General features: G+C 40.1%; 1 protein-coding gene across 1 annotated transcript in view; it reads right to left on the bottom strand.

Moving 5' to 3' along the window:
* The window catches only part of pdzd7a (PDZ domain containing 7a), a 115,433-nt gene that overhangs the window by 44,056 nt on the left and 48,844 nt on the right, over window positions 1-22,533 (bottom strand). Inside the window, exons 9-13 of the mRNA XM_073026877.1 lie at window positions 18,485-18,664; window positions 14,088-14,129; window positions 13,466-13,629; window positions 8,884-8,975; window positions 4,459-4,550 (exon numbers count right to left, since the gene is read on the bottom strand). Of these exons, the coding sequence (XP_072882978.1) occupies window positions 4,459-4,550; window positions 8,884-8,975; window positions 13,466-13,629; window positions 14,088-14,129; window positions 18,485-18,664 (570 nt within the window). The remainder of the gene's footprint in view (window positions 1-4,458; window positions 4,551-8,883; window positions 8,976-13,465; window positions 13,630-14,087; window positions 14,130-18,484; window positions 18,665-22,533) is intronic.

The following is a 22,533-nucleotide window of genomic DNA, read 5'->3' as shown; positions in this document are numbered from 1 at the left end:
CAAATTAATTGCTCTATTATGGAATATTTCCATAATATTTGTTATGCAAAATTATTTCATCCTCCTTTACACTTGAGACCTGGAAATGACATTTTAACAATCTTGAATCATAGATTTTCTTTTGTGCAATCTGCATTGCTCTCTTTGACTAGTTTTCCTTATTTAGATAGTTAATATGTTCATCATTAATTAAATATTATAAACTTTCTCCCCACCATGGGTGTTAAACTAATGAGTCAATGTAGCTTTAATTCTCTTTTTGAAAATGAGTATTACTTGATCTGCTGGCCAAGCATCTGTTACACAGACATACCAAAATAAAGCTCCCAAGCAAAATGGCATGGGTTTCAAAACTGGCCCCTGTTCTCTTCAGGGCCATTGAATTCAACCTATCGGACTCTCAAACTAAGTTCTCTTTGAGCTGTTACAAATGTGCCACAACTCTGAGGGGCCGAAGGGTACAAAGTAGCCCCCTCCTTTTTGAGAATCACAAGATCGCTATTAATTCGGGTCTGGGACCCAGGAAATGAGAGAGATACACATTATGGCAATAATGAGAGAGAGCGAGACGCCGGATCACAGCCCCGGCAGTTGCCATAGACAACGCGGAATACACAAGGTAGGGGGAATGCCTCCTAACAAAAGCGGGACGGAACCATTGATTACTGCCATTATCTCTTGGAGACGGAATTGTGTATTGAGTACTGTACTATTCATTGAAGCCCTCAGGAGATGACCAGAGTGGGCTGGTTGAGGGATTGCATCATCCCAACCTGAGTGACATCTGAGACCCCGTGAGTAAGGATAAAAGAGGGTCTGGGGAACAACCCCTTTAGACGCACCAGGAGAAATGCTAGAAATCCCGTGACAGCGTTTAATAGCGACAGCCGGTGGGGCTCGCGTGCGTCCTTTACCCTTGCCTGGGGAATTGGTGGGATCGCCATGGAAGACGGCTTAGCTAAAGGAGAGGTCACCCCAACGGAACTCTCGAAGGATCGAAATCATAAAACGGAAAAGCTGGCAAGTTCTAAAAATCTCTCTCTTGACTCCAACCAAAGGCTGCAGCCTGAATGAACTGAGTGACTTTTATATTTCCATCGGACAATACATTATCCCCTAGACAATGAGAGAGCTTATTTTTTATTGATTATTATTATACCCGCACTTTTAGATTTAGTATTGACGACGTATATTATCTGTATGTTTGCATTGATATTATTTTTGTGTATTTTTACTAATAAATATTGTTAAAAATAGTACCATCAGACTTCAACGGACCTCTCTATCTTTGCTGGTAAGTGACCCAGTTACGGGGTTCGTAACAGAGCTGAACCTGCTTCTTGATCAATTATGTTGGAGTTTATCTGATTTATGTTGGACTTCAGAGAGGAGCCTGTAAAAGGAAGAATGATCTAAAAGAGAAAATGTGGTTTCACTGCATGTTTCCATTAGCCTGTAATTTATGAAGAACTGTGATCTTGATGGCACGTTAATTTCTTTTTGCTTGTTTAAATTACAAATAAATTGAAGGCACTATTTCTGAAATAGTCACAAAATCTCATGCTGTTTCAGCAGCTAAGAAAATATCACAATTTACAAAATTCATACATTATCATAATGAACATGAGACAAAATGCACAGACCCATTGATGATAAAACAGAAGTTTGTGTGTAGAAAAATGCTTTTGTGTTCAATTAGTATTCTTTTCTCATCATGATTACATGCTGTATCGTATGACATAGGCAATTATGGTTTCCATGACCACAATTGTTCTTGGCAAATTACAGAAGTGGTTTGCTATTGCCTTCTTTTGGACAGTGTGTTACAAATGTGCCACAGCTCTGAGGGGCCGAAGGGTGCGGGGTAGCCCCCTCCTTTGTGAGAATCGCAAGATCACTATTAAGTCAGTTCAGGGGACACAGGAAATGAGAGAAAGACATGCAGAATCCACAAAAGGGTTGGAATGTGTCCTGGCCTCCGAAAGGCGGACCCATTGATACCAGCTATTGTCTCTTGGAGACAGACTTGTGTATTGCATCCTGTACAATGCAATCAAAGCCCCAGGCAATGAACCAAGGAGGAGGTTGGTGGAGGGATTGCATCATCCCCAACCTGATTGACACCTGAGACCCTGTGAGTCAGGATAAAAAGAGGGTCTGTGGGAACAGCCCCTCAGACGCACCAGAAGAAATGCTAGCGATCCCGTAATAGCGAAAGCCGGTGGAAGGCCACGTGCGTCCGCTTCCATTTGCCCCGGAATCGGTGACCTTTGCCACGGAAAAACGGTTTTTAGCTAACAACGGGGAACTCAACTCCCAACGACTCTCGAAGGATTGACATCATAAACAGAATGGGCAAGTTTTAACCTGTCTCTCTCTCTCCAACAATTGCCACACAGGGTCCCCAACGGCTGCAGCCTGTATGAACTGAACGAACTATATATTTCCATCGGACAATTCATTATCCCCTAGACAACGATACAGCTTATTTCTTATTATTATACCCGCGCTTTTAGATTTAGTATTGATGACGTATCTTATCTGTGTGTTTGCATTGATATTATTTTTGTGTATTTCTATCAATAAATACTGTTAAAAATAGTACCATCAGACTTCAACGGACCTCTCTATCTTTGCTGGTAAGTGACCCAGTTACGGGGTACGTAACAAGTGTCTTTACAAGACGGGTGACTCCAGCCATTATCAGAGGTTGTCTGCCTGGCATCATTGGTCACATAACCAGGTCTTGTATTATGCACCAGCTGCTCATACGCCCATCCACCATGGCTTCATATGTCCTTGGTTGGAGGCTAAGCAGGTTCTACACCTTGCCTAAGGGTGATCTGCAGGCTAGTGGAGGGAAGGAGCTCCTTACACTTCTTTTGGTAGAGACGCATCTCCACCCCGCCGCCCAAGTATTCTTTTACATTCATGTTCATATAAACTGTGACCCAAAGAAGAATCTGGGCTTATTTTCAGCAGTACCCACAAAGTTAATTGAAATTTGTCCATCAATATACCAGGCCAGAGATGCCATCACTCATCATACTTCTCCAGGCCGTAGGTGAAGTCATCAATGACTTGGGCCTTGCTAAGACCTAAAACAATAATGGAGGAGACAGACTGAGAATTCTCCTGCTCCAGACCCTGCTAAGAAATAATAAAAAGAGGCGTCATGGAGATCATCTGCATCTCTCAACTGCAAGACTTTCCAGTCTCTAAAATCCATGACCTGTCAAGGAACTGTTCCAAAGACGAAACACCCAAAGATTTTGATCACACTCACATACATAGAGTCATACAACAGGGAAACAGACCTTTTATCATATTTATCCATGCTGACTGTGTTGCCCAGCAAGATAATCCTATCTGCCCATGTTTAGCCCACAGACCTCTAAGCATCTCCTATCCATGTACTATTCTGCGGTATTTAACTGTTGCTAACATGCCTGGCTCAACCACTATTTCTGGCAGCAAAATCCAAACATGCTCCATCCTTTTGCGAGAAGAAGCTGCCCCAATGTACCCTTTAAATCTCTCACCACTGACCTTAGACCTGTGCCCCCTTGCTTTTAGTAACTTCCACCCATGAGAAAATGCCTGTCATCCTGTCTATACCCCTAATGATCTCATATGCTCTCATCAGTTCACCCCTCGATCCCTTACACTCTAGAGAACAAAGTTCTAATCTACACAACTTCCCCATGTAACTCAGGCTCCCAAGTCCAAGCAACGTCCTGATAAATCTTTCTTGCACTCCTAGCTTAGTAACATTTTTCTTATACAGTAATAGGGTGACCAAAACTGTACGCAATACTACAAGTATAACCTTATCAATACCTTATATAACTGCAACATAAACAATAACATAATTATAGACACATGAGATACTGCAGATGCTGGACATCTAGAGCAATACACACAAAATGCTGGAGGAGCTCAGCAGGTCAGGTAGCATCTATTGATGGCAATAAAGAGTTCTGGGTTGAGATTCTACCTTACTTCATCTGGGATCTAGGAATTGTTCTTGTAAATGAGGTCTTTTGAGTTAAAATCTGCAATTTTCATGATGGTTGCATACTTCACTGCCCGATTAGGCAACAATACACACAATTAACTCCCCAAACTTAAACTATTTGCTACAGATCTGAACACTAAGGCTGTTGATGATGACACAGAAGAACCAATATGAAGCTGATATTATCCATCCAAATATAAGATAACACACAAAAACTTGGAAATAATTCTAGGCAACAAAAGATGTGTTAAATCCTCCCCACAGATGTACATCTCATGTGCATAGATGATTCAAAATATTTTCAGACTCCCACAAGCATCAAACTATTGTACAATACCAGAGAATTTCTAAGTCAAAAACACAAAATACTTCAATTGCTTTGTTGTCTGTAAGTGATCTTGCTCTCATAACTTGTGACTATTCTTGTACAATAATCCCACCTGCTCTGATCTTCAGAATATCATACGCTTCCAGTTCATAAGGCATCACCATACTGTCAAACCTTCCTAGGTCAGTTGGTCCAATGATGGTCCTTCAGAGACAAGAAAGATACACCAAGCCAGTCAGAAACAATGATATCCATCAGGTAAATACCAGAACTTTACAGAAGTGTGAAGGAGCATTATTTAATAACATGTTCATTTAATTTTTGGCATACAGCTGTTCTGATCTGGCCCTTTGAGCCACACCGCCCAGCAATCCCTCCATTTTATTCTAATCTAATCATGGGATAATTTACAATGACTAAATCACCTACAAACCAGTACATCTTTGAAAGGCCGAAGGAAACCAGAACACCTAGAGGAAACACATGCGGTCACGGGGAGAAGGTACAAGCTCCTTACAGACAGTGGCAGGAATTTAATCCGGCTAACCACAATGCTACCGCCTACAGCAAAAGCTTTGAATAATATTTAAATGTATTCATTCCTTGACTTCTCTAGTGCCTTTAACACCATCCAGCCCAAGATCTTAAAGCACAAACTAACGGAGATGGGAGTAGACTCTCACATGGTGGATTGGATAGTGGACTACTTGACAGATAGACCTCAGTATGTGCGGTTGGGAGACTGTAGGTCTGACACAGTGGTCAGCAGCACAGGAGCGCCACAGGGAACCGTACTCTCTCCGGTCCTGTTCACCCTGTACACATCTGACTTCCAATATAACTCGGAGTCCTGCCATGTGCAGAAGTTCGCTGATGACACGGCCATAGTGGGGTGTGTCAGGAATGGACAGGAGGAGGAGTATAGGAAACTGATACAGGACTTTGTGATATGGTGCAACTCAAACTACCTGCGTCTCAATGTCACCAAGACCAAGGAGATGGTGGTGGACTTTAGGAGATCTAGGCCTCATATGGAGCCAGTGATCATTAATGGAGAATGTGTGGAGCAGGTTAAGACCTACAAGTATCTGGGAGTACAGTTGGACGAGAAGCTAGACTGGACTGCCAACACAGATGCCTTGTGCAGGAAGGCACAGAGTCGACTGTACTTCCTTAGAAGGTTGGCGTCATTCAATGTCTGCAGTGAGATGCTGAAGATGTTCTATAGGTCAGTTGTTGAGAGCGCCCTCTTCTTTGTGGTGGCGTGTTGGGGAGGAAGCATTAAGAAGAAGGACGCCTCACGTCTTAATAAGCTGATAAGGAAGGCGGGCTCTGTCGTGGGCAAAGTACTGGAGAGTTTAACATCGGTAGCTGAGCGAAGGGCGCTGAGTAGGCTACGGTCAATTATGGAAAACCCTGAACATCCTCTACATAGCACCATCCAGAGACAGAGAAGCAGTTTCAGCGACAGGTTACTGTCGATACAATGCTCCTCAGACAGGATGAAGAGGTCAATACTCCCCAATGCCATTAGGCTTTACAATTCAACTGCCAGGACTTAAGAACTTTTTTTTAAAGCTATTATTAATGCTTTTTGAGTTAGTGATTTAGATGCATATCATATTATTACTGAGTTAGGTATTGTATGTAATGAGTTTTTGCTACAACAAGTGTATGGGACATTGGAAAAAATGTTGAATTTCCCCATGGGGATGAATAAAGTATCTATCTATCTATCTATCTATCTACATTTATAACAGATTCAGGCAAGAATTAAACATTTTAGGAGCATTTAGGAACAGCTGTTCTCCTCTGTCATTAGATGTATGAATAGTCCATGTACCCCTGAACATTACACTATTTTTCTCCAGACCTGATGAAGGGTTTCAGGCTGAAACTTTGACTGTTCTCTTTTCCATGGATGCTGCCTGGCCTGCTAAGTTCCTCCAGCATTTTATGTGTGTTGCTTGGATTTCGAGCATCTGCAGATTTTCTCTTGTGTGTGTTTTTGCATTATTTATTTATTTTTATATTACTGTAATTAGTTTAACTTATAGCAATTTTTGTATTACACTGTATTGCTGCTGCAAAACAACAAATCTCATGACATACTTCAGTGAAAATAACCCTAGTTCTGATTTCCATAGAGCTCTGAATTTTAGGATGATATTTGTCATGTATAATTTTTCCAGGTTACCAATTACTCTGCTAAATGTCTTTCCCAACCAAACACACTAAAAAGATGAAGATAGGCAAACTTAACATAAAACTTTATTTGACTCCTCTCAAATCTCTCAGAGATTCTTGAAATGACTGAAGAAAATGTTGAGCTATTCAATTCACTATCATTTCATTGACAATGCCATTAATCATTTACCCAATGAGTGGTGGTTTAAATTGGAGCAATTTCACACTGCATCAGTTTTCTAGTGGAGAGAATACATCGTACTGAAAAAGAGGTAACATACCTATTTTCCTCACTGAATTAATTTCAACTAAGCTTGACAAGTTTGAGTGGCACACATCCTTTAGACACAATGAATCAACCAATGCTCGAAAAAGTGATGTCTTCATTATCTGAAGCAAGTTTAGGAAGCAAAAGCCATCAAAATCATGAGACTATTTTAAAGTATAAATTGTTAATTTTATTTTTCACTTTCTTTTGTTTGGTATAATAATTGTGTGCCATGGTAGTGTAGCAGTTAGCGTGATGCTATTACAGCTCGGGGCTTCAGAGTTTGGAGTTCAGCTCTGATGTCATCTTTAAGGAGTCTGTACATCCTCCCTGTGGAATGCATGGACCTTCTTTTGGTGCTCCGGCTTCCTCTCACAGCCCAAAGACATACCAGTTAGTAGGCTAATTGGTCATTGTAAATTGTCCTATGATTATGCTAGGTTAAACTGGGAGTTGCTGGGTGGCATAGCTCGAAGGGCTGGAAAGGCCTATTCCACAATGTATTTCAACAAATAAATAATTCATAGTATGCTCTTATAAATAAAGTTAAAGTTAAGTATTTTATTTAATAATCAGGAAGTTTCAACAAAAGATTTATGGAATTAAAAATTAGCTTTTTGTACAGCTTGTCTCTTGGAAACTACACAGTATTGTAATGATGAATTGGTCTTGTATTTCTTTCATTGATAAAGGTTCAGAGTTTATTATTTCCTGCTAATTACACCGTCAAAAAATTCAAGACCAATAATTATCACATTTATGTAAATGCAGGAAATTTAAATAAGTCATTGAGTGAAACATGCGGCTATACGAATTACCTGAATATTTACAGTGCAGTAAGTTATTCAATAATCTCATTGATTATAATTTTGACCTCAGCAAGATTATAATTTTGTAAGGTTAAGACCCTGATGATATGCATATAATCTGAACCAACACTTCTGAAGGACTGCTGCACTATCAGAGGTACAGAATTCTTTAGATGAGACATTTGAAATACCTGGTTAAATAGATTAATGCTATTTTCATTTTCATGAGTTGCTTTCTCAACCTGATTAAAACAAATGTCATGTTTCCCCACATTAAAGTAGCCATATTTCATTGCAATTAATTACTTTGAAAGGATCTTGGAAAATTCAATAAGCTTTAAAGAAATATGAATGCAAGTTTCCTTCTTCCTTGTATATCAGTCTGTACAAGCCATATTTTTTTCTCAGCAGGATTACCATTATTTCAATCTATTTCTGAGTTACTTGCACACGCACAAAAAAAATCTAACCACATCCAAACGAAATCTATTAAAATGACCAAGAATTCATCACATGGGGAGTTAGAGTATAAATCTGCTCATACCATTATCCTGACTGGTGCACTGCTCAATCACATTTGACACAGAACATTATAGAACAGTACAGGCTTTTCAGCCCACGATGTCGTGCTGATCCTTTAACCTACTCTAAGATAAATCTAACCTTTCCTCCCACATAGCCCTCCATTTTCTGTCATCCAAGTACCTATCCAAATCTCTTAAATGTCCCTAATGTATCTGCCTCAACCACCCCCACTCCCGGGTATCGTGTTCCACACGCCCATCACTTCCCATGTGAAAAAAAACTTAACTCTGATATCCCAACTATACTTCCCTCCAATCACCTTAAAATTACGTCCCCCGGCATTAGCCACTTTCGACTTGGAAGTCTCTGGCCATCCAATCGATCTATGCCTCTTATTAGCTTGTACATCTCTACTAAGTCGCCTCTCATCCTCCTTCACTCCAAAGCGAAAAGCCCCAGCTCACTCAACCTATCCTCATAAGACATTATGCTGATACATCACCTTCCTATAATGAGGCAGCCAGAAATAACTTCAACAGATTAGTATTCTGATATTTTATGCAACCACTTATGATTAATTCACAAAGATTTATGCAATTATGATATTTGTTAGCATTCAGTATGATAGGTTGTCCTCTTCTCAAGTAAATAACATTTTACACTTTGATCCTTTATTAAACACACACGGAGCAGTAAAATTGTTATATTATTGATCGAATTAGATCTTGAATTGCACTTTTCCTCTTACCTGATTTCTCTCAAAATCAGCAGCTTCTCTGGCTTATCTAATATATGAAGTAGAGGCCGCACCAGATCTTCCACTCCACTACCTGAAACATACTACACACAGAATTGATTCTAAAGTACAAACTATTGTAAAGAAAATGTAAGTACATTGCATCAGCTACAAGTACTTGTATAACAAGCAACAAAGAATCTGCTTAGACTCCTTTCTCACTACTTACCTCCTCACCTCTCCACTCTGCCCTGATGCTGGGTTTCAAACCCAAAATGTCAATAATTCCTCTTCCCCTACTCCTGTTCCTTCAGCAGATTATTTATTACTTCAGCATCATCAGTCTCTTTTATCTCTCTTATTTATATACCAATTTTAACACATTAGAGCATCCCATATTTAATTATTCAGCCATTTCAAAACATATCAGGGCAGATGCTTACATGTTGAGGGAGGTTTGAAACAGCATCCTAATGAAGAAGGTATTCAGGGTACAAATTCTAGACTTCAGGTCCTGAATAGTTGAAAGCACAGGCATCGATGGCTGAGCAATTCAATTTGAAGATGTGTTGACCAAAATGCCCATTGGGTCAGACATGACACAGATTAAAATAGCTACAATTTAGGCAATAAATATTAAAACATTTGATTAAGTACAGTGATGAGGAGATGCTTTGCACTGTGGAAAACACCAATAGAGTAATGCATTAAGATAGAAAGTACATTTACTGCAAGTGCAGTTTAAATTCTGTTTTGCACTCCACATCCAACTAAGTTTGGTCGCTGAAAAAGAGGCAATTTGTCAACAACCACAAGCAGGTTTGACATGTGGTTTAAGAAAAGGGTTTTTAAAAATGCTGGAACTTAGAAAATTACGGGACTGAATTCAGGCTAATTCCCAGCATGGTCTCTTTGGCCCAAATGGTCTATTCTATTTTACAGTTTCTTCTTAATGCTGTCTAGAAATCCAAATAATATTATTTAATGCCATCTAGTGGAAGATTAGATATTAATAAATTCTGCCAGTTTTTGAATTTTAGCATTATGTATATTTTTTTCAATGAGTTCCTCTACTTAATGATAGCACAAAGCTCAACACCTCCATCAATGGAACTGTCATAGGCTACATTTGGAAGGAAATCATGTTAAAATATTTGTTTTGGCCTTCAGATGGATATCCAGATTGCTACCAAAGTACATTTTGCAACAAACTGAATCATTGTAAGAGACTAACATTTCAGTAAAAGTATTTGTAATTGTTTTAGTAATTTATTCAATACTGTGATGCTACAACACCAATTTTGTGAGTGAACAAAAATAGTTTGTTGCAGTATTTAGAATGTGACTTCAGTAAAACAGAGCATAGAAACAATCCCTTCAGCCCACTACTTCCATGCCATCTACCAAACACCCATCCTACACTAATCCCATTTTATTTTCTCTACATTCCTGTCAATTCTTCCCAGATTGAAAGAATGAGAGGAGATCTCATTGAAACTTATCGAATACTGGACAACAAAGGTTTTGTTTCCTGAATACTTTTGGATGTAGCTTATGGATTTTGGGCTGCTGATCATGAAATTTCCCTATCACTCACCATTTCTTTGAAATCACATGTATTTGTAATTCAAATTCATAATTCATCAATGAGAATTTGCCCACACTGTAAGCTGAAAAGTTTTCTATCTTGTCCAGGCATGCCTGGTCATGCTTAGGGAGGGTGGATGCTGCATGTCAGGACAAGTTTTAAAAAGACACACACACACACACACACACACACACACACACACACACACACACACACACACACACACACACACACACACACACACACACACACACACTTTTATATCCTTCTGTAGCTCTCCTATTTGTACACTATGTGATTCCAGGCACTTTGTTCTCTCAGTACACAACACAGAGTGACTGCTGCCTCCTTGATTGGCTTCTCCACCACTGCCAATATTCCTCTAAGTTCCAGGTCTTAACCCCGCTGTTAAATCTCAAGTTTATGGAGTATACACTCTGTGGGTTCTCCCTCTTCATAACCAAGCCCATGATATTGCTGTAGGTAGTTAAGTACTTCCCGTCTGAGGCTTTGATTCTCAGATTTTCCCACACACAGTTAAACACACAAAGAATTCCCCAAATGAGTACACACACATTCTCTGGTGTTGTGGTACAGTGTCCACCACACTACCCAAGTGTTCTCAGTAACTAGACTACACTTAATCAGATTCCCACCAAACAGGTATACACACACACACACACACACACACACACACACACACACACACACACACACACACACACACACACACACACACACACACACACACACACTTACACACACACACACACACACACACACACACACACTTCTGTGCATTGCCTTACATGTTTATCAGTTTGCAATCACGTTAATGTGCATGCTTCATAGCATGTTGTGTGTACGCATTACAATAAAGTCATTGTATTTTCAGGAGTAGTTGTGATAGCAAAATGTCTCACCAATGTTGCAACAGCCATTATACTTTGTTACATTTGTGGCAAGTATACACTTAAATCTCAAAGACGGTGCATGGACTCCTCATATTAAGAAAGCCAATGAGCTCTACTTTGGGTATAAAATTGGTGAACAAGACAAAGTCTGAGCTCCTCACATGTTGCACATGTGCTGTCAATCACAGAGCTTGGCTCAAAGATACTCGGAAGTCAATGCCGTTCACTGTCCGGATGATATAGCGAGAGCAGAAGGATCATGTGACAGACTGCTACTTCTGGTTTCTCTGCTAAAAACAAGAAATCCATTGAATACCCCAATCTCCCTTCAGCCAGAGATCTGTGCTGCATGACAATAGTTTTCCAGTACGGAAGCCACCAGAGACATGGAGTCTGGAAGAGGCAGATGAAGATGCCATGATGCACGAGCCAGGAATGCTAAATGACACTGATATTGATAAAGATTTTGAACCCTTTATGCCGAGTGAGCCTCATCTGAAAACTCAATCTGAGTAAAGTCACCTGGTCAGAAACTTGGGTTTGTCAAAGGCTAAAGCAGACTTACTGGGTTAAAGACTGCAAGGATGAAATCTGCTGTCACCAGACATGAAATTTTTTGTGAAAGATTTGATATTTGAGCCAGATGCCTCCCAGAGTAACTGATGCTAAGATTAACGAAGGCATTTTTGTTGGTCCACAGATCAAACAGGTAATCAATGACAAGCAATTCAAAGAACTTCTAGTGAGACTGGAGAAAATCACATGGAAGGCATTCAAGGATGCTGTTGAAAATATACTTGACAACTACAGAGCACCAAACTACATGTAGATGGTTGAAAACATGCATCAAGCATACAAAACCATGAACTGCAACATGTCAATAAAGAATCATTTTCTGCATTCCCAGTTAGATTTCTTCCTTGCAAATCTTAGCACAGTCCGTGATAAACATGGTGAAAGGTTTCACCAGGACATTGCAGTCGCGGAGAAAAGGTACCAGGGCAAGTGGGATCCATCAATGCTGGCGAATTATTGTTGGACACCTAAGTGGGAAGCCTCAGACACTGAGTGCAAATGAAAGTCAACAAAACAGCTTTTACTTAATTGAACTATTGCAAAGCCTCAGCACTGTTACGCAAGTAAACACATCATATTCAATAAATGTTGATTTCTCATTTCTCCAGATTCCTGTGTCTGAAATTATATTTGTGTTCAGCTTCAAGTGGTCTATCATAACCACAAAAATTACTGAGGAAGCAAAACTTTTGAAAAAATTTGTTGTCTAGTGATATTGATAGCGAGGACAGGAAGATGATGTTTCTTATGGGGCAGGTGATTTATGACTGCAGTACACAACTTCAGCTTAGCAGGACATCTCTTTAGAATAGAGATGAGGAGGAACTTCTGCAACCAGAGGGTAGTGAATCTGTGGGATTCATTGCCAAAGAACACAGTGGAGGCAAGTCATTTGGTATATTTAAGGTGAAATTTGTTAAGTTCATAATTAGTAAGGATGTCAAAGCTTATGGGGAGATGGCAGGAGAACAGGGTTGCAAGAGTTAATAAATCAGCTATGATGGAAATGGCAGGGTAGGGTTGATGGTCAGAATGGCCTAATTCTGCTCATATGTCTTATGGTCTAATTCTCTCACTCATCTACACACTAGGGGCAATTTTCAGTGGCCAAGTAACCTGCCAACCTGCATGTCTTTGGGATTTGGGAGGAGACTAAAGCTCCCAGGAAAGCCCATGCGGAATATGTGTACTCCATACAGGTAACACTGGAGCTCAGGATTACACCTTGGTCTCTGAAGTCACAAGACAGTAACTCTACCAGCTTCACCAGGGTGGCAGGAGGAATCTAAAATATGTTATTAACTATTCACTTATGATGGAATGTGGGTAGCTGCTATCTGAACATTTGGAATTTATGGAGCATGAAAATGGGAGGAAAAGAGAAGAATAGGGTCGAACCAGATGGGTAATAAAAGGGTAGGGGCTCAGTGGGGCAGAGCAGGAAGTGGAAACAAGTCTTGGTATTGGAGAGGAGTAGAATTACAGCTTAGATCACGATGATATTTAAGGGAATTACCTGCTTACAGTGACGCAAAATGGCGTTTACTTCATCTTGACTCAGGAGTTTCCTGGCTATGTCTTCAATCACAGCTAAACAGTGACTGTATGTGTCTGCTGTGGAGAGACCATTTTGGTCTGTCTGAGGGCCAAAAGTTTTCAAGCGAAAGCCTCTATCTTTCTCTGAAATGAGGGACACCAAAATACAAATATATTCATGAAGAAAGCAATCACATATGAAGCAAACTGACTAGAATTACTCAATGACTACTCAAAGTGATCCATGCACAAATTTAATCAACAGAGATTTTGACATGCTGTCTGTGAAAAGTATACACAAAACCATTTATTGAGCAAAGAGTGCTCAGTTAATGTGAAGCAAATTAATGGAAAATGCAATAAGAATATAATTGCTCCACACACAATATTTCCAAAACTTATTATACACCTAATGTGCTCTTTACTTAATGGAACCACAAGTGCTTTTACATTTCTTAAGAAAAAGAATAATGACAAAATAGAAGATGTCACGGGAATGCTAATGATGATAAAAACATTATCTTTTGGATTATAGAAATTATATTTTGGAGTGTAGGAACAGATCAAAATTATTAATTAGCAGGCGTACTACAAACGCTTACCTCGCTTCAGACTTCTGATGACAAATTTTTGAATAGCAGTTACTGAAATGGAAAGAAAGGCAAGTAAAACAGTTGTCACTTTGCACTGTAACAATTACAAGAACAGTAAGGACATTCACGAGGATTAGTCAGTTTTGAAGAATTTAATTTACAGTAATGCAAAAGAGGAGAAATTACTTTTGGAATATGAGCAAATTTGCAAATGATCTTAAGAGTTGTAGAACACTACAGCAAAGAAACAGGCCCTTCAACCCATCAAGTCCAAGCCAACTGTTATTTGCCCAGTCCTATTCACCCACACCTGGACCAAGCCCTCCACAGCGCTACCATCTACTTATCTAAACTTCTCTTAAACGTTGCAATAGAAACCACATCCACCACTTCTGCTGGCAGGGCACTCCACACTCCCACTGCCCTCTGAATGAAGATCCTCCTCAGTTTCCTCTTCAATATTTTACCGTTCATCCTTAACTTATGGCCTCTAGTTCTAGTCTCACCCAACCTGAGGAGGAAACGGCTGCAAGCACTCACCCTATCTATACCCTTCATAATTTTGCATACCTCTATAAGATCTCCCCGCAGAGAACAAAGTCCTGTTCAACTTTTCCCTGAAACTCAGGTCCTTGTCCGAGCAACATCCTTGATCCTTTATCCTCATCAACCTCATAATAAGGGATCAGGACTTCTTTTGCAGTGGAATTATGCAGTTTATTAAGTAGGTTGTTTCAACAAATGTGAGTCTTTGCGTTAAGTCTGCACCACATTATTATTTGTGTAACCTTGTCTAGTCCCTATATTTAGACATCTCTAGTTCTGGCCCTGGAATGTAAAACATACAATGGTGTCACACAGGAAGAGGCCATTCAGCCCACAATGTTGTGCAGAATGAATTAAACTCTTTTCAGGCCATGCCATCTACTCGCTACTACCATCGGGCAAGAGGTCCAGAAGGTTCAGGAACAGTTATTATCTTTCTACAATCAGACTCCTGAACCAGAGTGGATAACTTCACTCACCTCAACATTGACTCCATAACCTACAGACTCATTTTCAAGGACTTTACAACTCATGATTTCAATATTATTCATTAATCTAACTGTTTGTTTACTTTCTTTTTGTACTTGCACAGTTGTCTTTTGCACATTGGTTGTTGTCAGTCTTTGTTAGTGTGTAGTTTTTCATTGATTCTACTGTGTTTCTTTGTACCTACAATGAATGCCTGCAAGAAAATGAATCTCAGGGTAACATAGAGCAACAAATACGCACTTTGATAATAAATTTACTTTGAACTCCCAAACCTCATTGCAAAAAAGCCTGCTTGCATTTACTCCATCTATACCCCTCATCTTCTCTAAATGTTGCTACAATAGTTCAGAAATGAAACAAATACTGTTATTTTTATTAAGTATATTGGCTAGAGCCCTACATTGAAACTCAAAATCTTTCCAACATGTTATATAAGCTGCCTTTGGCCACTTCCATGAAACACTAGTCAATAACTTACGATAAAACCAAAGTTTGCAGATGGCTGGCTAACATTGCTAATACTGAGTCAAATCACCGAGTAATTCAGGCAACATATTGGGTATGGAATTGCCACTAAATTTCCTCTATTTTTGGTATTTTTGAAAGTGCTTAGAAGAAAGAAGAACTACTTCTGCTATTACCAGTTCCATAGTATGTCCTATTTGGTGATGTTGGAACCCACCAATTGGATATCTCTGAATATCCTGTTAGTGGCCAAAGTTTGGTTAGTAGAGGCAAATTTACTGTAAAACAGCTATTAGAGTGGCCCAAATTCTCTTTCTACTATCAATAGATCTGACAATCACAAGGTTTTCTTTAAATGCACAAAACCCTACCCTACTGTACAAATGGCTCATTTCTCTGAGTCAACACCAAGGTATTCTGATGGGTACGCATTTCATTCTCGCACACGCTTACTAAGCCCACATAATTACCTTCAATAGTACTTCAAACAACTGTAAGTTCAAAGTACTTTAAAAAAAAAGCAAACTCAATTCTGTCCAAGCCTTAGAGATGAAGGTTTTGATGCACTTTTCCACTATTCTGCCTTATATGATACATTTCATAGCTAATTACAATCATGGATCAAGGATCATTCAAGTATTCAATTACACTTACTATCAAAGAATGTATGTTGAGATTTGTTTGCTTACAGGCAGCCACAAAGCACGAAACCTGAAGAACCCAATTAAAAAGACCATCAAAAATGAAAAACATGCATTATGCAAACAACAGAAGTAAATGACAGCACTCTGAACTAGATTAAGGCGTTAGATCTGCTCCCCTGAACAGCTGGAGTAGCCTACTCATGTTAGCCATTTCAGTTCATTATATTAGCAGGACAAAGATGTCACAAAGCTCACAGAGATGACAGCCGCTGGAGAAAGGAATGAACATCGTTGGAGAGTGAGCTAAATCAGCCTGACCCACACCTCTAGTCCCAACGCTCGGGCTTTCCAGTTCATCGGGACTGGCTTTCAAATTGTCCAAGCACCGAGTAGTGCCTTGCTAGGACCCAGGCCCCGATGCAGCAATACGCTTGGGCTGCACAGCCTGAAGCCGTTCGCAATCTCACTAAATCGGCTTAGTGCTTGGAACGTCCAGCTTTGCACTGGGTTAGGGGATGGGCATCAAAACTCTTCCTGCGATGATTCCTCTCCAAACATTCATGCAACAGCAATTACAACTCCATCTGCAACCCCATCTTGAACACATTTCCCCTCGGCTTTGTGATGCACCTGCATGGCCCATCCTTCAAATCAGCTTTGCCTCCACTTGCTTCTTCATTGATTGCAGTGACAGTTGACCACAATTTACTTCAGAATAAATGTTATTAGTAATGATTTTAGTCATACTTCTTGCCATCTGAACTACCAGTGAGTTGTTGCTCAACTTCAATAGCAATATCTTAAACCAAAAGTTTTACGATTATTTAAATAAAATACTTAAATGAACAATAATAGAAAAATAGAGAGACTCTTGAATTGCTAGTTAACAGTTCAATGCATGTTGGGCCAAGATTTCTGGCAAGACTTTGTAATTGTGCATAAAATCGTAAAACCCTGCAGTAGAACAAACCTTGTTCGTTTAGCAAACTCAGAGACCTTTCCTCTTACAGCGCCACTGTGGAATGGAACAGGAAGGTGGTGAGGCTGGATTTTGGAAGAAGGCCAGTGAGAAGCAGGGTGAGGATGGAGCTGCCATCGGAAATAAGTTTTTATTTCAAATATTCCCACTTGAGTCCAGTTCCCAGAAACTTACTTCAAAGGAAAGACCCATGAAGTATACATCCAAAACCTTGTGAAGCCTTGTTTCTACAGGTGTGGTTTCCCACATGTCCTAAGCCAGTATTTATTTATGGAGGTGAATCCTGGCATGTCTTTTTTTGCTATCACATGTCTACGTATGTCTGGTGGTCATGCACCAGACATAACAACAACCTCAAAGGAAACTTATGGATTTATAGACACCATCTTCTAGTCAGATCTCCAATGAAATCACATAAATGTATCTGGACATTTCAATGCATTTCAAAAGCTCTATATTTTTCCAATGCCAAAGCACTTCACAGAACATAAACTCTTTCATTTGAAAATTCTAAAAGGAGCTGCTGACATTATAGAATAACAACCTGCAGTTAGCCTTTAAACATAGAAATATGCCCCAAAACAATGTGCAAAGCCTACAGCAAAAGACATTCAGCCAGGGAAGGCAAAACAAAAACAAACAAAATATCTAAAGGAATAGAAAGAATTTAGAGAAGGTGTGGTGATGCAAAGATATTTAGAAGGGAAATCATATAATGATTATAACAGAGGATGTCATGCAGCTGTGAATTTAAAATGTCAAGCAAGATAACTATAGATAATTTTACCAATGTTGTTAGGGGATTGGGAACCAAATCAGATTTATCATCACTGACTTAGTTATGTTGTGAAATTTGTTTTTTGGCAGCAGTTTAGAGGAATACATACAATTACTTTTAAGTTACAATAAAAATATATACAAAATAAATAAATTGTGCAAAAAGAGAACAAAACAGAGAGGCAAAGTTCATGGTCAGTTCAGAAATCTGATAGCAGAGGGGAAGAAGCTGAGTTGAGTGTGGATCTTCAGGCAGTAACGCGAAGAGGTCATGTCCTGGATGGCAAGGGTCCCCAAACACAGAGGATGATCATTGATCAATGTTACATGATTATAGTATGGGCCCAGCAAAGTATAAAGAGATAAGATTATATTTCATATTCACACTCAAATTTTCACAAAACTTCTTGAAAGAGAATATTTCAGACATTTGGTTTGGTAACCAAATTCACAAAACAGTGACACTTTTCAGCATCCTAGTGAGGTTTCATTAACATTTGTCATACCTTTGTCCGATTCTGAGTGAGATGGCAATTTCAATCTGTCTTTCTCTTTTGGACTCTGCTCACTTGACTGCTTTCCAGATCGACCACTTCTAAAAAAGATGTTCATAAATGTCTTGGACCGCTCTAGTTTTGTTCCTTTCTCAGGGGTCTTCTGTTTCTTTTTCTTTTTCTTCTTGTCCTCTAGCAAAATGAACATGATTTAAAGCCAAAAGCGAGTTGAGACCTAAGACTGGCTGCAGCTGAAATTGCAGAGTTATCCTTTGCATGCAGTGTTTGCCAGTGGGTATAAATTTGCCGTGAGTGTGATTTACGGTGCTGGACAGTTTAGAGTCAGAAAGGGAGAGCTGGGACTTCCAATACTCCAGTATGACATTCATTCACACAGAGCCAGGATCAAGTGGGGAGAGGCAGGAAAGCTCAGGAGGGCATATTCACACAGCTTCTGTGGAAAGAGAAACAACACTTTAGTTGTGAAATTCTTCATTATAACAGCAAGGGAGAGAGAGAGAGAGAGAGAGAGAAACATACACATAAGTTACAAGAACAGAAATGTTGGAAGGTCTAGATAGAGTAAACGTGGAGAAGATGTTTCCAACAGTGAAAACAGAAGGATAACCCTTTAGAATAGAGATAGTCATAGACTACTACAGCACAAACAGGCCCTTCAGCCCATCTAGTAATCTGGCTAGTCCCATTGACCTGCTGCTGGACTACAGCACTCCATACACTTTCCATTCATTCATCTATCCAAAATTCTCTTAAATGTTTGAATTAAACCTGTATCCGCCACTTCCACTGGCAGCTCATTTCACACTTTCACCACCTTCTGAGCAAAGAGGTTCCTACTCATGTTGCCGTTAAACATTTCACCCTCAACTCATGACCTCTAGTTCTAGTCTCACCCAACCTCAGTAAAAAAAGGCTGCTTGCATTTACTGTATCTATATCCTTCATAATTTTGTTTTCCTCTATCAAATCTCCCCTCATTCTTCTGTGCTCTAGGGAATAGAGTCCTAACCTATTCACCATTCCCTAAACTCAGGTCCTCAAATTCTAGCAAAAAAGTTGCAACTTTTCTCTGCACCCCTTCAATCTTATTGCCACCTTTCCTGTAGGCAGGTGACCAAAACGGTACACACTATTCCAAATTAGACCCCACCAATGTTTTATACTTCCCAGCCAGTGGTGCAGTGGCATCAGCATCAGACTTCAAGGTGAATGGTCCCAAGTTCAAATCTGGCCAACTCCTTACACTGTTTCCATCAGTGCTGGGATGAGCATTGAGCTAGCAACTCAGCCTCATAAAAATGTCAAATGCTAAGGAAACAGCAAAAAAAACGCCACCCAATGTGCCACAAAACGCAGAAAGGAACAGCAACATCTTCAACATAACATCCCAACTCGGTGCGGAAAAAAACTCCTGTACTCAATACTTAGTTTGATGAAGAAAATATGCCTAAAGCTTTCTTCACGACCCTATCCTCCTGTGATGTCACTTTCAAGGAATCACATTCACAGATCCCTCTGTTCGGCTTCACCCCTCAGTGCCCTATCACTCACCAAGCAAGTCATACCCAGGTTTGACCTCTCAAAGTGCAAAACTTCACACTAGTCTACACTAAATTCCATCTGCCATTTATCAGCCTATTTTTCCAACTGGTCCTGATCTTACTGCAAGTTTTAATAGTCTTATTTGCTGGCCACTACACCCCAATCTTGGTGTCATCTGCAAATCACACACTGAGCACTGATCCCGGCAACACACCACTATTTACAGGCCTCCAATCAGAGTGGAAATCATCTACTCTCCCCTCCTTGGCTTCTCCTGTAAATCCAATGTCTAATCCAATTTGCTACCTCACCTTGAACGCCTAGTGTCTGAACATTCTTGACCAACTTCCCATGAGAGACCTTGTTAATGGCCTTGCTAAAGTCTATGTAGACAATATCCACTGCCTTGCCTTCATCACTATTCCTGGCAACTTCCTCGAAAAACACTATAAGATTGGTTAGTCACAACGTATTACACACAAAGCCATGCCAGCTATTACTAATCAGTCCTTGTCTACTCAAATACTAATATATCTGGTCCTTTAGAGCACCTTCCAATAACTTACCCACTACTGATTTCAGGCTCACTGGTCTATAATTTCCTGGCTTATTCTTAGAGCTTTTCTTAAACAATGGACCATTAGCTACCACTCGTCCATGGTTAAAGATGTTTTAAATATCTCTGCTCAGGCCTCTACAATTTCTGCATTTGTCTCTCACAGGGTCCAAGGCAACATCTAGCCGGGCCCTGGAGATTTATCCACTTTAATTTGCTTCAAGACAGCAGAAACCTCTTCCTCTATACCTGTGTACAGTCCATGACCTCACTGCTGTTTTGCATCACTTCTATAGACTCTGTGTCCACCTCCAGAGTAAATACAGATATAAAACATCCATTTAGGGTCTTCATCTCTTTCAGTTCCACACATAGATGACCACTCTGATCACCAGAGTACTAATTTAGTCCCTTGATATTCTTTGTTCTTAATATATCTGTAGGTTCCTAGGATTCTCTTTCACCTTGTCTGCTAGAAAAACCTTTTAGCCCTCCTGATTTCCTTAAGTGCTCTTTTGCATTTCTTAGGCTATGTACATACTACGCCGGATAAATCTGTAACCAAAGCTTTTTCTCTTCGTTTTTACCCTTCGTCCACACTAAAACAGCGTTTTTGTCCCCCGAGACCAGAGCTTTTCAGAAACGCTTTGCAGGGTGGGTATTTCTGAAAATGCTGCTCGGGCAGATCAGTGTGGACGGGGTAACCGGAGACTTCTGAAAATGCTATCAGATGGCAGCGCGCTATCACATTGTTTTCTTGAACACAACCTAACAATTTCAGAACAGACGGCAACGAAACTGACACCAGGAGAGTTAGAAATGTACTCACCAAATACTGTGACCCATAACTTACTGAATAAATAAGTATACTCACTTTGCCGTTTTCTGTCCTTGCTCATATGAAGGTGGTTTACCTATTTATGCAAGTACTTCTCTGACAATAGATGTGTAACAGCCTGATGTAACATTGTATGGAATGTTACGCCTGTGCCCCAACTTGAAGGGTACAAAGTAGCCCCCTCCTTTTTGAGAATCGCAAGATCGCTATTAATTCAGGTCAGGAGACCCAGGAAATGAGAGAAAGACATGCAGAATCCACAAAGGGGTTTGGAATGTCCTGGCCCCTCAGCGATACAAAGCCACGGGAAACGACCATTGTCTCTTGGAGACGGAATTGTGTATTGAGTACTGTGCTATTTATTTGAAGCCCTCAGGGAATGACCAAAAGTGGTTTGGTTGAGGGGTGACATCCTTCCAACCTGATTGACATTTGAGACCCTGTGAGTCAGGATAAAAGAGGGTCTGGGGAACAGCCCTTTTAGACGCACCAGAAGAAACGCTAGAAACCCTGTAACAGCGTAATAGCGACAGCCGGAGGAAAGCCCACATGCGTCCTTTTCCATTTGCCTCGGAATTGGTGGGCCTTACCACGGAAGAACGGCTTTAGCTAAAACAAAGGAGAAACCAGCCCCAACGACTCTCGAAGGATTGACATCAAAAAAGGAATGGGCAAGTTTTAAACTCTCTCTCTTGACTCCAACCAAAGGCTGCAGCCTGCATGAACTTGAGTGACTTTTATATTTCCATCGGACAATACATTATCCCCAAGACAACGATAGAGCTATTTCTTATTGACTATTATTAAACCCGCACTTTTAGACTTAGTATTGACGACGTATATTATCTGTATGTTTGCATTGATATTATTTTTGTGTATTTTTATCAATAAATACTGTTAAAATAGTATCATCAGACTTCAACGGACCTCTCTATCTTTGCTGGTAAGTGACCCAGTTACGTTACAACTTGGGGTTCTCGTCTCGGGATTTGATACCAAAATTGGGAGGCCAGTGAATCGGGCTTGTAAGTCCAAACTTGGATCTGGTACGCGGGTAGCCAGACGGGAAACCAGCAAAGATGGACGGGGATGAATTTATAGAAA

This window comes from Hemitrygon akajei, chromosome 23, assembly GCF_048418815.1.
Source record: "Hemitrygon akajei chromosome 23, sHemAka1.3, whole genome shotgun sequence".
NCBI lineage: Eukaryota > Metazoa > Chordata > Chondrichthyes > Myliobatiformes > Dasyatidae > Hemitrygon > Hemitrygon akajei.
This window is presented reverse-complemented; position numbering and strand designations above follow the sequence as displayed.